The 19,922-nt window shown below is 56.8% G+C and overlaps 5 protein-coding genes across 5 annotated transcripts; 3 read left to right on the top strand and 2 right to left on the bottom strand.

Annotated features, from left to right (window-relative positions):
* Positions 1 to 203: 203 nt before the first annotated feature.
* DICSQDRAFT_138879 (uncharacterized protein) lies at positions 204 to 1,236 on the bottom strand. The gene is made up of 3 exons (XM_007368224.1): positions 1,138 to 1,236; positions 916 to 1,080; positions 204 to 851 (listed from the first exon to the last, which is right to left on the bottom strand). The coding sequence occupies exons 1-3, from the start codon at positions 1,190 to 1,192 to the stop codon at positions 298 to 300; spliced, it is 774 nt and encodes a 257-aa protein (XP_007368286.1). The 5' UTR covers positions 1,193 to 1,236; the 3' UTR covers positions 204 to 297.
* A 780-nt stretch (positions 1,237 to 2,016) lies between these two features.
* On the bottom strand, positions 2,017 to 4,192 carry DICSQDRAFT_172477 (uncharacterized protein; the record flags this gene model as incomplete). The annotated part of the gene is made up of 4 exons (XM_007368223.1): positions 2,017 to 2,036; positions 2,093 to 3,399; positions 3,478 to 4,041; positions 4,110 to 4,192. 4 exons carry the CDS (start codon positions 4,190 to 4,192, stop codon positions 2,017 to 2,019), a joined length of 1,974 nt encoding a protein of 657 aa, XP_007368285.1.
* Positions 4,193 to 5,938: 1,746 nt separating this feature from the next.
* DICSQDRAFT_172476 (LuxS/MPP-like metallohydrolase) lies at positions 5,939 to 10,239 on the top strand (the record flags this gene model as incomplete). The annotated part of the gene is made up of 17 exons (XM_007368222.1): positions 5,939 to 6,145; positions 6,208 to 6,255; positions 6,428 to 6,466; positions 6,513 to 6,936; positions 7,049 to 7,209; positions 7,277 to 7,481; positions 7,553 to 7,959; positions 8,014 to 8,109; positions 8,170 to 8,279; positions 8,338 to 8,379; positions 8,434 to 8,647; positions 8,709 to 8,829; positions 8,881 to 8,972; positions 9,026 to 9,125; positions 9,200 to 9,377; positions 9,522 to 9,796; positions 9,881 to 10,239. 17 exons carry the CDS (start codon positions 5,939 to 5,941, stop codon positions 10,237 to 10,239), a joined length of 3,078 nt encoding a protein of 1,025 aa, XP_007368284.1.
* A 726-nt stretch (positions 10,240 to 10,965) lies between these two features.
* Positions 10,966 to 15,343, top strand: DICSQDRAFT_138871 (uncharacterized protein). Its single transcript, XM_007368221.1, has 4 exons — positions 10,966 to 12,897; positions 13,255 to 14,310; positions 14,366 to 14,944; positions 14,997 to 15,343. The coding sequence occupies exons 2-3, from the start codon at positions 13,824 to 13,826 to the stop codon at positions 14,494 to 14,496; spliced, it is 618 nt and encodes a 205-aa protein (XP_007368283.1). The 5' UTR covers positions 10,966 to 12,897; positions 13,255 to 13,823; the 3' UTR covers positions 14,497 to 14,944; positions 14,997 to 15,343.
* Positions 15,344 to 16,047: 704 nt separating this feature from the next.
* On the top strand, positions 16,048 to 18,234 carry DICSQDRAFT_156500 (amidase signature enzyme; the record flags this gene model as incomplete). Its single annotated transcript, XM_007368220.1, has 8 exons — positions 16,048 to 16,079; positions 16,149 to 16,754; positions 16,822 to 17,008; positions 17,067 to 17,142; positions 17,198 to 17,285; positions 17,346 to 17,407; positions 17,462 to 17,817; positions 17,872 to 18,234. The coding sequence occupies 8 exons, from the start codon at positions 16,048 to 16,050 to the stop codon at positions 18,130 to 18,132; spliced, it is 1,668 nt and encodes a 555-aa protein (XP_007368282.1). The 3' UTR covers positions 18,133 to 18,234.
* Positions 18,235 to 19,922: the final 1,688 nt, after the last annotated feature.

Raw genomic sequence — 19,922 nt, 5'->3', positions numbered from 1 at the left:
ATGCCCGTCACCTGATGAAACCGATCTCCGCCGAATGTTCCAATACGGTTTGGTAGTATTATTTTCTAGTGTCATGAGACGATTGCTTACTACGTGAATCCATGCTAACAGCTCTAACCAGAGAGCGCACTGCACTCGCGCATTCAACGTCTGCGGGTACGAAGGACACAACCATGTTCCTCCGTGAGGTATGGCTCACCACTATTGAATCGCTATAATGTATACATCATGATTCGCTCTCCTAGTGCTGGTCAAGCAGGCAGTCGTACACAGGCTTTAATATCATATCGATTTCGTTCACAGCAGGCTCACGAGCACAAGACCCGCCGCAACGACGACACCCCATCCAGAACCCTTCACGAGCCCACCCTCCATCGCGCCATTGTGGGTCGGAGAGGGACTCGACGCGCCGCTGGAGCCGCTCCCGCTCGGCGCCGCAGATCCCCCACCCGAAGTACTCTTCGCAGGAGAGCCGCTCGGGCTAGCCGCGCCCCCCGTTGCACTAGGGGCCGCCCCACCCGTGTTCTGCGAGGGCGAGGCGGTGGCACTCGCACTGGGCCCGCCCCCAGGAAGGGCGCCCGGGCCGCTGTCGGGGAGCTGCAGCCCGATGATAGGCATGATCGTCTGCGGGAACGAGTCTTGGACGTTGTTCTCGGACTGGACGCCCCCCGGTGCGTTGACGACGCCCTGCCCGGCCAGGTTGCAGCTGGCTTGGACGGAGCTGCCGGCCACCGCCCCGGTGGGGAACGCGCAGTCCGCAGAGCCGGTGACGACGGCGGTCGCCCCGTCAATGACGGTGGTGAGGTCTACGCCGACTAGCTGTACGTCCGTCGGACCCGCAATGAGGACACCTGCGAAGACGACGGTCAATCGCATGTACCGAAAGAGGCGGTCTTACGTGGTTTCCGGACGTACCATTGATAGTCGCCGTGTTGGTGAACGCTCCACTGGCAGCCCCAACGCCGAGCGCATAGGATGAGTGTCCTTGTCCGTCGTCACCGAGGAAGCTGGCGGAGATCGCTTCGTCGGGCAAGGCGAACGGGACGAGCAGCGAAACTACAGCCGGCGCAGCAAGGACGTCTAGGTGCGAACAAATGTCAATACAAGGCTCACCGAGACATCATAACAGCGACTAACGAGGACTTTTCAGAACCGAGAGGAGCACCAGTGCGGGAGCAAGTCTGCGGAGCATGACGAACGTTAAGCGAATAAGTGAAGGTTGTATATAAAGCCAGCGAGCCGCCTGCAAGCTCGGAAGAAGAAACGAAAGCTGGAGAGGACAAAGGTGAATTTTCAGCTCTCGTGCCCTCTCACTTTCTTATATGCACTGGACCCCAGTCGTGCGCAGCATGTTTTGCGAAGACACCAAGCACCCGTGCTGCCATGTCGTATGGCGACGAGACCAAGCATGCCGTGACTGTATTTCAAAACCACAGATGGGAGCAGTATCTGTCGAATGCATACAGCAAACTGTCCACGGCGGCACACGGAGGGCATCAAAGAGGAGCTGAAACACTCGAAGAGGTGCTGTGCCACTCTCCTGCCCTCGTAGTTGTTCAGCGTCCCGTACCTACATCTTCTCACACTTGCCAAATGAGTACATGGATGCAATGTCCGCCTAGAGACTCACAGCTTGTCGTGATCGACTGCACCACAATTGGGAGACGAATATGACTGTTACCATCTTCTGATTACGTAGAGCATTGCCCCATCACACAGTCGGAGCTATCATGCTCCGAGTCGTCTCGTACACGATCGCAGCCAGTTTTATTCAAAGTAGTTGTGACACTTGTCCAACTTCCTAGCTATACAGACACGCTATGGTGTAGTATACAGATAGCAACATGTAGGAGGTAGCTGTTCAATTCCATAACCATAGCGACCTAAGTACTTCGAGTCCGTGTACGTCACCTTTTAAGTACGTAATCTGTGCAGTCCCAGTCCATTGTCTGTTTCGTAACGAGTCCCTACAGAGTCCCTTCTGTCCTTAAGAGATGAAGCAGCGTCTCTAACTCTCTAACCATCGAACACGTATACTAGGCCAGCAATCAGCACGCCAACCATTGCGATGTAGTCGCCTCCCTGTACTCACCTTCTTCAAATTCCTCCGTTTTCGTCTTCGGCCTCTTCTCATTCTTCCTCTTCGGTCCCGATCCATCCACCCGACACAGCGTCTTCATATGCCGCAACGCCGCGTCCCGCCTGGCGAACGGCCGCCCGCACCTATTGCACTGGTACTCCTCCGCCTTGATGTGCTTCGAACTCACGTGCCTGCCAAAATTGGCGCTGTCCTTGAACGCCATCCCGCAGCACGCCTTCTGCCCGTCCTCGCCCTCGACCGGCCACGGACACTCGAGCGTCTCCTCGACGGCCTGCAGGAAGTGCGAGCGCATGTGGCTCGCCGTCTCGCTCTTCTTGCCCGTCAGCACTGCGCCGCACTGCGGGAACGCGCACTTGAGCGCCCGCTCCGTGTCGTAGTGGTACGCGGGCACGATCGCCCCGCGCGGGCTGCGCACGAGACGAGCGTTCGAGCCCGGCTCGGCGGGGAACGAGCCCTCGTACGGGAGCTGGCCCTGCCCCTGCCTGCGCTTGCGCGGGCCGTCCTCCTCCTCCTCGGGCGTCTCCGGGGGGGAGGGGGCGTCCACGCTCGACTCGGAAGGGGAGGACGTGCCAGGGTGTCTGCGCTTGGTGCCGCTAGGGCTGACGGTCACGGGACGACGGCGTTCGTCGAGCTCCTCCTCACGCAGCTCCGCGTTGGTTCCGACCGGCTTGCTCGTGACGAAACGGTACTTCTTGGGAGTGGGCGACATCACCGGAAGCTCTGCCGTGTGCGCCGTACCGACGGAGGGGATGCGCTCGACGGGCGCGGGGCGACCGCGAGTAGAAGCTGGACCCTGCTGTGTCCGCCACTGGGTGCGCGTGCTCACCGTCACGGGGGAGTTGCTGGTTTCGTGCGAGATGCTGGAGCGAAGGTCGGAGACCTGGGCCGGAAGGTCGCCATCGCCATCGTCTCGGAAGGGCGATCTGGGCCTCCAGCGCGCGCTATACTCCGCACTAGAAGACAAGGTGACGGCCGAGCGGCTGAGCGGATTTAATGCGTCTCGGTGGACGGAACTGGTCGACGAGCGCTCCGAGCCATTCCAGCTGTGATGCGTGCACCATCCGGGTGCTGCGTCGGGAAACATGGTGCGGAGAGGCGGGAGCTTGATGCACTCCGGCTCCACCTTGACGGGGTCGTCCTCGTCGGTCGGGTCGGTGTCGGTGCGGCCAGACGCCTCATTGGTGCTGTACGAGCTCACACTGGGGCTAGGGCTGGGAGAACGCGAAGGCGCCGAGAACACGGCGCTCGAGGAACCTTGGACAAACTCCGGAGATGCCGCTCGGCTGGGCTGGAGATTCCTGAAGCGCAGAAGGGTCAAGTGAGTGTCGTCGCCCTACTTGGTCAAAACGCGGCGGCGTGCGAAGGAAAGCACGCACCTCAAAGGGGGCAGGTACTGCCAACCGTCAGGCTCGGGAGACCAGCTGTCCTGCCGCTCTCTGTATGCGTGCCGCTCTGCGGTGAAAGCCGCAGGGTATGGATATGGATGCCATAATGGGGACGCTGCGCGCGAGCGATGACGATCGGGCGAGATGCTCGCGCGCGGGTGAATGACCTGCGGGGTAGGGCGCGGGGGGATCATCGCAAGGGCTTTTTGCTGCGCAATCACCCAGGAGTCAAGGTCGGGATCCCTTGGAGAAATCGCAGCTCCCTGCTCAGACTCGATCTTCGCGCGGTACTCCTCGCGGGGCTGTATCCTGCTGCGAGAGACCGGAGATGAGGAGCGGGTTGATGAGGGCGAGTACGCCGAAGGGGACATGGCCCAGGTGGAGGTCGCGGAGGTCGTGGTGGCAAAGCTTATGCTCTGCATGGGGGACCTAGTAGGCTGCCGTAGGGGGGGGAGGGTCACGCGTGTCTCCCGTGGCGAAGGGCTCTCGGATGACGTCTCTGGGGAGACGTGTGCGTCCGCCTTCTCGTAAAAGTACGAGCGGGAATGGCTATGACTAGGACAGATGTCAAGTGCGTTAGCTCAGCAGACCAGGGTCGATGCGCGCTGAGGAATCATGCGCACCTGGTGCTGTACTCGCTGCCGCGTGTACGGGCGAGCGGGAGATTCCGCGAGTAGCCGTCGGGCCTGCGAAGCCTCTCCAACATGGCTGGCGAGAATGATGTGTCTCCGTTCGAGCTCAAGAGAGGGTGCGACCTATGTATATAGGACGCGCTATGGCTGGTAGTCGCTGCCATCATGCTCAAGGGGATAGTTATACTCCCGCTCGGCGGGTATCAAGGCCTGGGCGACACAAAGGATGAGGGCAATGAGCCACCCTGATCAAAGGAGTGCGGTGATGTTTGAAGTTAGCGAACGCAGTCTGCCTGGCGAGTACCGATCAGATTCAATTCACGCGTTGCAGGTGAGACAGCGCGGTTGACCACACACGTACGCAGCAGTCGGACGCCAGGCAGCTTGGGGGCAAAGTGTCAATAGTTTGCAAGGCGAAGTCTGAGGGAGGACTGATCGCCCGGGATGCTGGTTCGGCGGCGGAGGGTTAGGGAGTGGTATATATACGCAGAACACCATCCACCACGCACGTCCTCGTATCTGAAGATTCGGGCGGGGTCAGTGGTCATTGCACGCATCTTGTGGCACCGTGTGTGCACTATGACAACGGAGCGAGCGCGGTGGTCTGGGCCCAGACCGGGATCGGAGAACAAAGGGGCCCGTTTTGGACAAGGCAAGGCAAAATAGAGGGGCGAGTATGTTTGTGGCTGGGATAGGCGGTCTCCATTGACTTCTCACCGCTCGGAACAATTGCGCCTGTGGCCTGGGAAGAACAATGCGCGACCGCTAGCCACCAGCACCCCCGCTGACGTTCCCCCTCCATCTCCCATTCGTCGCCCGAGAGAGGGTGACGGACGCATCGATCCGACATCGACAAGGGACGCGTGCCTGGAGAGCACCCATGTCGGCCTCCCAGCCATCTGCCATCAGTGGGGGCGCCTTCCATCTGAACCGTTCGAAGCAGGAAGCACGGAGACGTGTGGCCACTGGACGATCCTGGCGGAACAACTCTCAGTGGCTCACGGATTATGACGGTCCAGGCCCTCCGGCCCATCTAGAGGGTGAAAAGTGAAACGGACCTCCGAAATGGAGGGTCCTCCCGCGATTCGCCTGAATGTTACAAATTTGGTGCGTGGTGGACGCGTGCATCTCGCTGCTCCCCCGGCGATCCCTGGTGCCCAGGCCTTGGTCCACGCCGGATTCGCCACTAGAGGCCGCTCATGTTCTCGGGCCACACTGCCATAGCGTTCCGTTGAATGAGAGAAGACGAACCCACCCCCAGAAGCCTGACGTGAGAGAACGTCGCGATAGAGGCTCTTGGCCTTCGTCCCTTCGGATCCGGTCCGTAGACCTTCGCCCTCATGTCGGGATCTCGTAACAGCGCCCCGCCATACACTACCCTGGACCTACAGAACATGACAGCACAGCGACCGTCGGTGGCTCACAAATCGGGGAGAGCGAGTCAAGAGGAGTCGGGGACGGACTGCGAAAAGCTTAAATACAAGCGCTTCTGGCCGCTAGAGCGGAAGAACAAACGTTCCTGTTAAGGGAATGCGGAACAACCGGGTTGCCTCGAGGACATCTGCCTCCGAGCGCTCCGGCCGTCGTTGTCTGTTCGCCCACGTCCTGGGTCGCTCTGACGTCTCCGTACAGTCCTAGCCAGTCCTGGTTTGGTCTGCAATCATCGGGGGCGCGCGAGCATTGAATATCGAGTCGTCCCAGGTTACTACCACCGAACGTTTCCCTCGGACCCTTCCTGATCCACCACCCTCCTCTCAGTCGGCAATTGTTACCGGTACCCTCGAATTACAATCGCCCGTTTCCAGGCTCCTCGCACCCACATGTCAGCCTGGAAGGACGTTCCCGCTGCGGACCCTGTTCCTGCCTACCGATTGTTCACAGGCGACCTCGAGAAGCCGTTGCTCGATGACAGACATTACCGCGTGCTACAGCTACAGAATGGCTTGCGCGCGGTGTTCATACACGATCCCGAAGCAGACAAGGCTGCTGCCTGCTTGGCACTAACAATAGGACATATGTATGACCCGGTACGGCTTTTGCTTCCATTCTGGCCTCCAGCGGTGTCAATTCAACACCTTCTGTGATGCAGATCGACGCTCAGGGCATGGCGCACTATTGCGAGCATATGATTATGAAGGTCACGTATGTTCTTGTGCAGAGAATCCCGAGTACAGTCATCCATTCGAACCCATATGGGAATGCGCAATGCGTGTTATTGTTACGTGGCCTTACCGTCTTTACCTTGCTCCGGATTGCGAAGGCGTCTCAGCATGCTTCTTCGATAGCATACTGATATCGCCCGAATCCAGGGCTCTGAACCATACCCAGATGAAGGCGACTTTACTTCCGTAAGTCGTTCGATGTGCCTCGAGAGCTCCAGCCTTATTCTCGCAGTTCATCACCGCCAATGGTGGCGCCAAAAATGGAGTGACGGGTCCCATGTCAACCCACTACTATTTTTCGCTCAATCCGACACAACTCGAAGGGGGCCTCTCGCGGCTTGCAGCGTTCTTCTACGCGCCGCTCTTCACAGAGTCTCTCGCAGCCCGTGAAATCAATGCGGTGGACTCCGAGTTCAAGCGCAACTTACAGAACGACGCCCGGCGCCTCCTCCAGCTCAGCAAACATCTAAGCGTAGATGGGCACCCGAACCGCAACTTTGGTACTGGGAACTATGTCAGCCTCACTGATATGGGCCGCACAGGGGACACGGACGGGGACGAAGCTTCCGTCTTGCGCGAGACGAGGCGCCGGCTCGTTGGGTGGTGGGAACGCCAGTACTGCGCTTCCCGCATGGCGCTCGCTGTGGTCGGAAAAGGTGAGACCTTCAAGTAGGCTGTCACGAGAAGCTTCGTGAACGCAGCGATGGCGGACCGTTCTCCAATGCTTGCTGGCATAGACTAATGGGTGACATGCTTACGTTGTCGCAGAGCCTCTGGACGCTTTGACCTTGCTGGCCGCACCCCTCTTCTCGAAGATTGCGAGCCGTGAATACGAGCCGGATCCTGCTGTCAAGGAACCCTTCTGGGGCCCAGAGCACAGAGGGGCGAGTGACGCCTCGTATCTCGGGCGCTGTCTATTGTCTGACCCCGTACCATTCAATCCAGACCATCGTGATTGTCCAAACCGTGAAGGACGTTCATGCGTTCAGTCTGCAGTTCGGGCTGCCCGACTTGCGCCAGCACGTGACCTCTAAGCCTGCGGCGTTCCTCGCACACTTCTTAGGCCACGAGGGTGTCGGTAGTGTCTGTGCCTATCTGAAGAAGCAAGGGTGGCTGCTCAATCTCAGCGCGTTTACGTCGGGTCACACTCGTGGCCCGCAGACCTTCAATGTTGATGGCACGCTCACGCTTGAAGGGTATCGTGAGTAGTACCCATCTCTCCATGGTCCTACTGATACGATATGATTGTTTACGCTAAATGTTTCGTCTCAGTCCACTATGATGCCGTGCTGGAAACGATTTTCGAGTACATTGCTCTCATGCGGCGCTCGTTCCCTTTCCCTGACTATCACTATGCCGAGGTCGCGACTATGGCCGGGATTCGCTTCCGTTTCATGCAAAAGGGACAGCCTCACGAATACGCCGTTAGGCTTGCGCGCGATATGTCTGAACCATACCGCACGGAACAGCTCATCAGCGGCCCTTACCTATACCGCGGCAAAGACGACGCGACAGTGAAGCAGCTCCTGGATAGCTTCACCCCGGAACGCGCGAAGCTCTTCCTGCAAGCAAAGGAGCATCGAGAGGAGATTGTAGGTAAAGACGTGCAATGGGAGGCTGAGAAGTGGTACGGCACACAGTTTGCTGTCCGCAAGTTCGACGAGGTACTGTTGGAGAAGGTGAGTCGAATCAAGTCTTCGTTATACTTTCCTGAACGGCTTGCCGCTACCCAGCTCCGGGAGGCAAGTAGCAATACCGAGTTAGCTCTCCCTTCTGCCAATCGTTTCATTCCGACGGATTTGTCCGTCACCAAAGTCGAAGTTGCGGAGGTACGTGCCAGCAAAGTTATGTAACCAGTTGAAGCTGAGGTTGCTGGCACTGTCGCTTAGCCAGCGAAATTCCCAACTCTTGTGAAACGCACAGATATATCACAGCTATGGCACAAGAAGGATGACCAGTTCTGGGTACCCAAAGCCCAAGTCCGCATCGTTATCAAGAGGTACTCCCAAAGACGTCCATGCACACCACATACTAGGTTTTCAACTGACTAATCGTAGCCCCGTCGCATACACGACATCTCGTCACGCACTTCTGACCGGGTCAGTTTGCGCGCTTGGCGTGTCGTCGCACACTAACTTACTTATATCTCGAAGGCTGTTCGTTGATCTTATCGAGGACGCCCTTGCGGAGGTTACCTACGATGCCGGTATCGCAGGGCTATCGTACGCGGTATCAAGTCATAGCGAAGGCATCGACGTGACCGTAGCAGGCTACCATGACAAGTTGGACGTTCTACTGCGTATGGTGCTCGACCAGCTTCGCCAGTTGGCCGTGCAGGCCGATAGACTCCAAGTCATGAAGGAAAAGGTGATCAGTCAGGCGTTGCGGATCGTCGTTATTTGCCTTGGTGATAACCTCGTGAACCCAGGTCAAGCGTGATTATGACAATTTCTACGTCGGACAACCGTCGAATTTGTCGTACTCGTTCGCCACGTGGTATCTCTTACCCAGGAGATGGACTCCTGCGGAGAAGCTTACTGAGCTGTCTTGTAAGCGCAGTCGATTACGACACTGCTTCCGCTGCTGAATCCAATTGCCAGCGATCACCGAGGGCGATATCGAACGTCATCGTGATGCACTGTTTTCGAAGACATTCATCGAAGTCTTAGTAAACGGTAATTTCAGTAAAGAGGTGCGTGTGATTCGTGCTGTCAGTTGTCCCCGCAGTCGCTCATGCCTGGACAGCGTTCGTTGGAGCTTTTGGCTATCGTCGAGGGATGCCTTCAGTCACAACCTCTTCTTCCGAGCGAAATCCCCCATCCACGCTCCTTGCTCCTCCCTCCAGGTCAGTTGCCTTCCCACCATGATCATAATCAGGACCACACAGCGGATGTACGAGATAACCGACCATCTTGTCAGGCTCGAATATCATCACGCGCAAGCGACTGGCGAACCCGAAGGAGGTAAATAGCGCCCTTTCCTACTTTTGCCAGTTTGGCGAGGTCTCCGACATCAAGATTCGGAGTGTCGCCGCTCTGCTCCATCAAGTGATCCGTGAGCCCTGCTTTACGCAGCTCCGCACCCAGGAACAGCTTGGGTACGTACATATGTCAGCCTCAAGAAGCGCTCCTGCCGCGCATCCGCTCGCACGCGCTCACAGCGCGTGCGCGAATCGTGACGATCCTGGCGCTTGTCCCGAAGCAGACACAGGCCACTGACTCGTGACCACAACACCTCACAGATATGTCGTAATTGTGACGAATTGGTCCATCGCCAACAGCACAGTCGGCGTCGGAATCAGGATGCAGAGCACTCGCTCCCCATGGCACTGTGAGGCACGGGTGGAGGCGTTTCTGGAGGCTTTCGCCGAGCGTCTCTCCGGGATGACCGCGGAGGAGTTCGCGATGCACAAGGACGGCCTTGTGGTCAAGAAGCTCGAGCGCGTCAAGAACCTTGGCGAGGAGACGTCCCGCTTCTGGGAAACGATCTGCGCTGGCCACTACGACTTCCTCCGAAGTGAGTTTTGCCCTTCTTCCCCATACTTCACACCCCCAAACTCAAAGTCATGGCTAACTGCGCGTTGACGTCGCCGCTCTACAGACGAGGCTGACGCAGAGGCGATCCGCGCTCTCACCCTATCCGAAGTAACCGCAGCGTATGACAAGCTCATACGGCCGTCGACCGGCGCACACTCCAGGAGGAAGCTCTCCGTGCAGCTCATTTCGCAGCGGCTGACGGACGATGTCCTGCCTCCGGCTCCCACGCGGCAGGCGGTGCTAATCGCTGACACACAGGTAGTGGGCGTACTGGACAGGGCCGCGGGCGAGCGAGAGAGCGCGCTCAAGGCCCGTCTAGAGTGTGCGCCTGCTGTGACGCCTGTGGTATCCGCAGCATTGGGCGTATATGCGGGTGCCTTCGATTTGCCCCCTCTAGTGATCGGCGACGTGATTCAAGGTTAGACCGAGAGCAGCACAGATGACTCCGCGATAGCGTGCCCACGGCTGTGAATGTTGGCTTGAATGTACGGAGCGGAGATAAGTGTTGAATAGACCAGACTAGAGATAGCGGACAATTGAGTTGGCACGGGAACACAGGCCACCGACGTACAAGACTGGCACTGCCTGTCGGCGCCCGGGGTGAAATATTTCCTATGCGATATGATGTGGTTCGGACTGGATGATAGGGTTCCTGCGCCTTGTACTCGTTGTGTGGAGATGCTTCAAGGTCCCTCTCCGTGGTCCGCCTCTCTACCATGGTTGTGACCTACTTTGGCGAGGACGTCAACGATGTGTTCAGATCCATTGTCATTCAAGCACTAGTGCTCCCGCAACATGGAAGTGGTGCGTCTCGCAACTGTCTCGTCGGAATGTTTCCATTACATATGTTTGTGTGTCGCCCGGATGTCGAGACCACATATCATGAAGACACAAGCCTGAGGCTGTGAAAGGAGGTCAAGGCAAGATCGGTCCGCGACGTATCTCGTGGGAAATCCGCGCATAGAGATGAAGGGAGACGTTTAATCTATCTCTGGAGAGCGCGCCCGACAGCTCACTCCGTGGGTGTCTCCAATCTGGCAGCACCGGAAAGAGTGCGACCAAGAATGATTGGTTCATTACGGAAGCGATGTCGCTTGTGGAGCATGTACTGTAAAAGTAGGACTCGAGCCATGTATGAAGAGAAAATGAGGTGACGTAAGTACATTAGGCACCGGACAGATACACATACAAGGGTCCGAGTCAGGGTCCGCATCGCGGGGAGTCCGTGGTGATAGAGACCATGCATTACGGTGAGCTAGGGAGACAGTCAGGGTATGGTCCTTCGCCGGCTTGAGTCTACGGTATGCTTAGCGTTGCCAGACAAATCAGTGATGGACTGTGCGTTGCGGCGAATGTGAGATCGATCGTGGACAATAGCGAGTGTAAGGAGGGCGAGTGGAGGACGAGCAACGAGGGGCATGCACAGTGCACGGATGGTAGGCATTGGTAGCAGGAATAGCAAGTGAAACAGACAACGTGAGGATAGTCGTGCTTTTGTACAACATCGTCCGATAGGGAAGGGGAGGAATAAAGGGTACGGAAAACCGGCTCGCCCGACAACAAGCTCGTAGTCGTGCCACAATCCGGACCGAAACTTGAAGGCAGCCACTGACCGCGCTGCCCAACGCGGGTGACTTGGATATGCGACGCTCATGTTTTGAAGGCCCCCGCTACCTTCAGCTTTCTCAGCTTCGGGATAGCGTCGTCGATATCTATGGGCATCCAAACCTCGCCCTCCTCCCTGAGCACCAGCTCCATGATCTCCAGTCGCTTGGTTGGATGCCGATCCTGGAGCCATGTCACGCTGTGCGTGTCCATCGACCGCTTCCCACCACCGGACCCCTCCGAACCAAGCGTGGAGGGTGTATCGGGGCGCGATTGTACTCTTGGGCGAAGCATCCCGTCGTCCAAGGAGAGGGAACCTTGTTGACCATGGCCGACTATCGTCTCGTCGTCGTTGAGATCCTCCCATTGCTCTGAGGCGGAGGACAGCGTCCGTCGGCCGAAAAGGCGTGCGCCTGACCTGATGCGTCTCAGTGTGAACAGTCCGCCCTTACCGTCGGACTTCTGAGAAGACGTGGATGCCGTTAGAGAGGGAACGGGAGAAGATGTGCGAGGCAGTGTGACTGGCGATGGACTGCGCGCTATGTGACGAGGCCCCTCCGGGCTCTCAGCTGTGGAGGAGTGGACAAGAGAAGACGCAGACATATTCCGCTGCCGAGGTGGTTGCTCGAAGAAAAATTGCTGAGGTGGTAGGGGGGATGCAGGAGTTACGGATATGTAGGGGCTCATAATGCGGCTACCGATGGGAGGGACCAGGCCCGGGGGCAAGGGGGACGTATGGGAACGCAAGGGAATCGTCAAAGGAGAGACCTTAGGCCTCGCCTCCGGAGTGGGAAATGCCTCTACCGCCCTCGAGGAGCCAATCGAATCCGAAGACGCTGACCTGAGGACGGACGTTGCGGAACTACGCGATGAGAAAGGCCCCGGCGAGAAGCTGGATACGCTGTCGGTGTCGCGGTCATAGCTGCTTGATGGTGAAGGACGCGACGACGTGCTGAGTGCAGATAGAGGGCTGTGGCGTGATAAGGATTCTGTCTCATCGTCTTCGACAGCTATGGCATTCCTGGGAAGCGGGGGCAGCGGGCGCTTCAGACGAACTGCGAGCGATTGTGTTCCGGCGGTGGGGAACGCAGGCGGCGGCTGCAGGTTGATCGAGGGGCTGCTCGAGTTCTGCTGCGAGAATACAACTGGAGAGATGGGTGGCAGGTCCTGAATGTTGGTAGGGCTAGGAGGGGTCGAGGCAGATCGGGGGGGCATGGGCGGAACGTACGAGAGTCGCGAGCGCTCGTACATTTCGTTCTTCTTGAACACTATGGGACTAAGCGGCATGTCCTCCTCGCTTTCTTCCGGAGAAAGGGGAGAAGAGACGGGTGTGAGTCCTTCATAGCCGTATAGATGGGCATCGCGATGGCGCGGGGTCGTTTCAGTCCGAAATACCGAAGAGACGCCGATGTGGTGATCGAGTCCAAGGCTCGTAGACGAAGACGGTGACCTGACTTCAGCAAGCGTACGAGGAGTCTGCAAAGCGAGTGCCATTAGAAATGAGCGTGGCCGGGCGAACAAGAAGTTAAATGGGTATAAGAGACGTGCACAAAGGTGGTGGGTATAAGGTGGAGAGCATTCACGAGGAATCAAGACGCCGGGGCGTTTCAGGTATATGAGGCCAAACGAAGGGGGGAGAACCGGAACAATGCTTAGCGAGGAAGATCATCTCTGTCCCGTCGTGTGGACGTTTGATGAATGCAGGCAGACTGACGTGGAAGTGAAATCACCGCATGGGATCAAGCATGCACCGAGTTGCCGGATTGTCCACGAGTTGAGCTGGGAAGCCTACCCCGAAACAATCCGACTGCCAGCGTGGGTCGACAAACTCACCAGCACAGGTTCGTTGGCCGAGAATAACAGGACGAAGCACAACGTAGAGTGAGAGCCCGCGTTCAGTTGGCAACGGCCTCGCGACAGCCTCCTTCTCTTGTCTCCTGCGTATCCGGAAGGAGCAACGCCGTAGCCATCACGAGGCACGATTGTTGCCAGAAAGAGAGATGGTATTCGGAGCCCCTGAACCAACCGAGTATGATGGGCGTTCAAAGAACGGACTTGTAAATTCGATTGGCCTGACAGTTTGATCACAGTCGAGTGTAGATTTTAGGGCGGTCGGACGAGTCAGAGCGGGTGAACTTGGCCAACGCTGCAGGGGAACACTGGCGCACTTCGAGCTCGTCGTGTTGCTACCGCCGCCCGACGGTGATGGAGGTAGGTCCGCCTGGGTCCGCCCAGAGCGTGACCGATACCGGAGGTCGTGACGCGGTACTGTGACATTGCTGTGACGCGCTGGGCTCTTTGCAACGCCATGGAAGGCGTCCTCTGCCCGTCCACGACAACGACAGTAGTCCTCCCCTCCTTCATCCGTTCGCTCATTTCTTGCACACACCGACTGGCTCGCAATGGCTCAGAACCAGCAGACACCCTCTCCGAGCAATTCAGGGCAGCAGCAAAACTCCCCAAGCCCATCGTCGAGCAGCGGCATTCCTGTGTCTGCTCCCGCCGGTGGCCTCACGATTACAAAACCACCTCAGACGGCCACCTCCTTCTTCAAGATCGCTCCCTCTAACACCGTGACCTTCGCATGGAACTTCACCGACGTCCTCTCAACACCCACTCACCTCACCGTCTCTGCCATCGGCGATAACGGCAATACCTACCCCGTCGGGCCTACCGACGGCGTCATTCCCGGGACGGCGACGGAGGTGACATGGGACCTGTGGTCATACCAGCAAGCACATTCGAATCTGCCTCTCGCGCCGGGCTCGTACGTGCTGCACATCTGGGATGATCGGGGGCCGGGAGCGGCGAGGGAGCCGGGGTTGTTGCAGGAGAACTCTGCGCTTAAGTTTGCGCTCTACACCCCACAACCATACACCCCTTTGGAGAGTACGTGGTTTCTCTACCCGATTGCCTGCGTGTTACTGAGAGCGTCCCTGTCCAGGCTGGGTATGTGCGACCTGTAGCGGTGCATGGTCCGAGTACACCACACATCCTGCGTTTGTCAGCCTGATGGTGACCGTAGTCGTGATGTTCCTCTCAGGCTATTCGCTCATCAGGCAAGCCCTACACTAGAGAGGTCGCAGCCTCCGTCGCCCCTCTACCCTGGGATGGTGGGTTGGGCTCGGACGGCGTAGGCGAGGTGTGGGGACGGTTGCAGTGCCGCTTTCTCACGGATGATATTCATGGACTACTCCGGACACGACATGACGCTACGTCTTACAGTTTGGTCGCATCGCATATGTTTTGTTGTCTTCGGTTGACGTTCGTTGCATGGACTTACTAGCCACTTATCAGTACCCTTAATGTGTCTCCGTCACTACAGACTCGCTGACATGCTATCGTCGCGCTTGGAACCATGTGTGCCACAATGGTCGGGTCAGTAAGCCTGGCGAGTTCCGCTAAAGCCGAACGGCGTAGTGCACGGCAGCCCGTCGCAATGCGTAGTCCATTGGACGACAATAGCGTTCCCTTGATGAGTGGCAGAAACGCGACAACTCATCGCATGAACCGGAGCCATAAGGTGGGCTCCTCGCTTCTCATGCTAGCTCAATTTCTACTTACGATGGTTTCAGTCTTCCGCATCGGAGTCCATCATGACATTCCCTTGAGATTGCAGTGCAAAGATCTCGCATTAGAGAAGGCTATCATCGTAGCAGGAGCTTTGCAACACCCTGCGCGCGCGGAGCGCGGGAGGTTGTTATTCCCCATAAGTCGATACTCTCCAGTTGCCCCTCCGAAGGCCCAGGTCCTCACATGCAGCGTGAATCCCGCAGGCGGATCACGCCCGGTGGCGAAGGGAGACCACAAATAATCAAATCGGACCTTGGCAGTGTGCTTTGTCCCTGTCGCCGACAGTGCGTTAGTGCGTGGAGGGGAAGATGCTTTGGACGAGAGGTGAAACGCCTTCTTGCTAGTTTTGGGTGTTGGCGTTCAGTATCATTCTAGGTGCGCATGTCGTGGCAGGCGAACATAGTCTCTTCTATCCGCTCTCAGAACCAAGTAGGGCGGTCTACGCATGGAATACGTCTTCAGCTCATGCTTTTTGGAGCGGCTAACATACCCAAAGGTCCCTGACGTTTCTGGTTAAGGTGCGCGTCCCGCCGGATGCTGTCATGGTAGCCGAGCGTTAGGAAGCTTGAGAATGCTTTTGAAGTTGTCAAGGGGCCTCTCAAGGTTCCCACAGGCTCCTCAGGCTCATGTTTTGCTCTCGTCGTCAGATTTCACATCCCTTCTCTTCGCTGTATTGAGAACGACGCTCGCACCTGCGCTTACCTCACAGCGTGGGAAGCCTGGAAGCACATCGTCCGGAGTCCGGTCGACAAGCCACCCACCACCGTGACGGATTGACGCATGTCAGTCAATGTGCTCGGACACGCCTATGGGCTGGATCATGCAGGAAGGACAGCGATCGGAAACAGTAGTCGCGTCGCTAGCATGGCAGAACTCCTCTCTTTGAGGGTCGGCACGATCATGGGAACGTTGGGTCTGCTGACGTCTTGGCAAATCCCACTGTGATCAGAGGACTTCGCCCCGACTTTCCGAGAGGCGATAGCCCAGACAGTCGGGAGGGCCCCTCTGACGTCGATAGCCTCGACTCTGTCCAGGACTTAGTCTCTTGCAATCATGCTGTCGTTCTTGGGGCACCGTCGTGCGTGGTACGTGCCCGAGGTTAATTGCGCCATTGAGGCTACTAACACCGCACCCTATGTTCAATCATCTTCCAGCGTTGCAAAGCAGAGGGAGCGTGAAGAGCGCATCCGCAGCTTACCGCCAGAATACCACGCTCCGCTATCTCTGGACGAGGAGCGGATCCTCTCGCGGCCTGCGTCCGAAGTCATCGCGAGCGTACAGGCAGGCACTCTGCTCCCGACCCAGGTCCTTCTGGCATATAGCAAGAAGGCACTGAGGGCGCACGCAGCGACGAACTGTCTCACAGAAGTACTGATTGCGAAGGCGGAAGGATGGGCGAAGACGTGCAACACCGAGGGCCCGCTCGCAGGGATGCCCGTGAGCCTGAAGGACACGGTGGGCTTCGAGGGCGAAGACTCGTGCATCGGATACTCGGCGTGGGTGGGCAAGCCGATGCAGAAGGACGCCGCTATCGTCAGGCTCCTCAAGGATGCCGGCGCGGTTCCGTTCGTCAAGACGAACATCCCGATCACCCTGCTCTCGTTCGAGTCGGCGAATGACGTCTTCGGCACGACGACAAACCCGCACAACAAAGACTATTCTCCGGGTGGCTCAACAGGCGGCGAGGCTGCGCTGCTTGCATATGGGGGATCGCGCCTTGGGATAGGCACAGATGTCGCAGGTTCGGTGCGCGCGCCGGCGTCAGTAGAGTCTTCCTAGTTCATGGTCCGCTTCCTTTCAGGACTGATACCGGTATCATCACGCCAGACACTTCTCTGGGGTGTATTCTATCAAGGCGTCTATGCACAGGTTCCTCAAAACGGGGAATGCCACCAGCATGCCGGGTCAAGAGGGAATCCCTGCAGTATACTCGCCAATGACGCGAACGCTGGAAGATCTGGAGACGTTCTGGAGGGCCATCTTCGTCATGAAGCCGTGGAAATATGACCACTCTGTATATAGCACCCACGCGTCGCTCAATCGAGAAGCTCGGCTCGCTGACCTTCGAGCAGGTACTGCCTATCCCATGGAGAGAGATAGACCTGGTCCATGGCAAGCCGATTCGTTGGGGTGTGCTATGGGATGACGGTGAGGGCATCTCACTCTAGCAGTCCGCCCATCGGTAGTGACTTGAAACGACTAGGTGTGGTCGCTCCCTCTCCTGCTTGTAGGCGAGCACTGGAAACAGTGGTATCCGAGTTGAAGAGTCGTGGTCACGAGGTTGTCGACATGTAAGCGCAGCGGTCTAAGCTAATATATCCTCGCATGCTCATACCTGCAAACGTTCTCAGCGATCCTCCGAACCCTTACGAGGGACTCAAACTCGGTTCTCAGCTTCTTCTCGCAGAAGGAGGTACGTCTAGTAGTGAGTGGTCCCACCCAGTAGTCTGACCCCCGAGGTCCCCAGCCAAGTTGTCTATGCGACCTATTCGATGGGGCGAGTCCAACGATCCAGGCGTACGTCAAGCGAGACTCATGTTCGCCATGCCACGGTTCGTCAAGAGCCTCTATGCCTGGTACCTTCGATATATCAAGAAGGACGAGATATATGCTGGGCTGATAGACGGCTGGTATGAGAAGACGACAGAACAATACCTAGGTCTCGTCGCTCAGCGAGAAGGATATCGCGAACGCTGGTTCCAGAAGCTGCGAGACGAAGCCTTTGACTTCATTCTGACTGTGCCCAATGCCCTCCCTGCGACGCCACACAAAGGGATGAAGGAAGGATTCAGGGGATGCGGCTATACATTCCTATGGAACATAGTGCGTCTTTCTTTACTCCAGAGGCTCAGGCCCTATGCTAAGCCCTCCCTGCAGCTGGATTACTCGGCTGGTGTGCTCCCCGTGACTCACGTCGACAAGGATCTGGATGCGCTAGGGAAGTTCGCACCTAGGAATACTGTTGAGCGTGATATGTACAAGATGTACGACGCCAACAAGATGCACGGACTCCCGGTAGGCGTGCAAGTGGTGGGGAAGCGTCTTGAGGAAGAGAAGGTGTTGGAGGGCATGAAACTGATCGAGGGATTATTGAAGGATGCGGGGAAGTGGTACTCCCTCTTGGAACCTATTGACTGATATCGACTGGCTAAGGTCGTTGAAGTGAACGCAGACGCTTTCTCGTGTATTTGTAGACGTTGGCCTGTATTAGTTGGATACCGTCATTGTGTCAAAACTCTGCGACTGGGATATGGGCTATCTTGGTAGTCGACAAGCTGACTGCCGTTCCGTATGCTTTGGGTGCCAATTTTCCTGTTGATCTATGGCTTCGTACATTAGAACTGTTTGCATTGAGACGACCAGAGGTCATAGCGGAAGTCGAATCGACGAATTTCCACTACAGGCGGTAGCAGGGGGACAGCGACAACACCTCAGAGCGTATAGGCTATATAAGTACGATAACGGAGTCTCGTTTGATAGCATTGTTGAACTTGAGGAAGAGGCTCAACAGAAGAGGTTCGATACGAAATGGTACATACTAGTAGGTGCAAGTCCTCAATGGAAACACAGCCCTGAGCTACTCGTGATTCAATTTCCAGACAGGCGCGCACGCCAAGACACGAAAGATGCTGGCCAATCACGGCGTGGCTTCAAATGCAGTGCATGGGCGCCGATCGCATGCGTTGTGCCAGCAAAACAAGATGCCGGCTTGAAGTCGCATCTCAACTGTTGCTTCCACTAATGCTGACCTGGACTCGCATTGTCGGATAACAGACCTAGAGACCAGTGGTGGCGATGACAGTCATTCATAGGAACGTATGTACGGCCAATATCGTTGCGAAGTGGCCTCGTAGACTGTCAGAATGCATTTGAAGAGGCTGTGACCCTGAGTCGTGTTCAAACCTAGCGCATTCTGTACATATGGACGCTTAACCCCTTAGAATTTGTGTTGCACGTACACCGTAGAGTTACCTTACCTGAGGAGGACCCACGACGTTCTGGTATGCTTGCTGAGAGATAAGAAGCGTATGTTCCCTTGCCCGCTCCCACAACGGATCGTTTCTAACATCTTCATATCGTTCGCAGGTCCTGATGGAGTAGAGGACGCTGAGAGACGCAATCTTGGGGAAATGGCGGCGAGATACACCCGGAAACATATTGACAAGCAGTACGATGATCTAATACGAGCACTGGTCAAATTAGTGACTGAACCTCTACAAGACATATCGCGCTCACCAAGACGGATTATCTTAAGACACGACGACGACCTTTATGCCTGGTACGTTGTTTCAGTCCTGTCCGCATAGTCTGATTTGGGCAGGTTGAACTTGCATGCTTCACCATGACCATGAATGTGTTGAATTGCAGCCAAAGGCACGTTGCTTCACTCGCAGTAGGCCGGAGCCGTATCCCAACCTATCCGTTTAGGCTAACTTGAGGACCTTTGCGACCCAATATCGGACTTTATACTAATTAAACAGACAACTCGGTCGATCAAGCCCGAAGTAGGGATGGAGGCGCGGTCTGCTACCAAAACCAAAGTCGTTTTTAGCATTCATAGTAAGTCATTAGACGGAGCACGTGTAGGGATGTCTGACCTTTGCTCGCATTGCAGGCAGTAGACCGTCAGGTTAAGACAGACATCCGCTCGAGTTTTCCTCCATCGTCACGGTTGTGTCTCTGCAACTGGCGAGCAGGTTCCTAATGTCGTTCCACATGGCCGGAGCCACTACGTGTAAGGTAAGAACACGGGGGAGAAAATGATACACTGCAAGTTGACTATTCCATTCAGCTCATGTTTGGCGCTGAGCAGCACGCATGGGTCGGTTGTCGGTTCGACGAGTGACCGACCGAGAGTCACCCAAAAGGCTCTTCTGCGGAGTTTTGGGACTTGCCTTAGGAAGCAGGCGCGGCGCGAGATCAAGGGT

Source organism: Dichomitus squalens (assembly GCF_000275845.1).
Source record: "Dichomitus squalens LYAD-421 SS1 unplaced genomic scaffold DICSQscaffold_33, whole genome shotgun sequence".
NCBI classification, from domain to species: Eukaryota; Fungi; Basidiomycota; class Agaricomycetes; order Polyporales; family Polyporaceae; genus Dichomitus; species Dichomitus squalens.
This window is presented reverse-complemented; position numbering and strand designations above follow the sequence as displayed.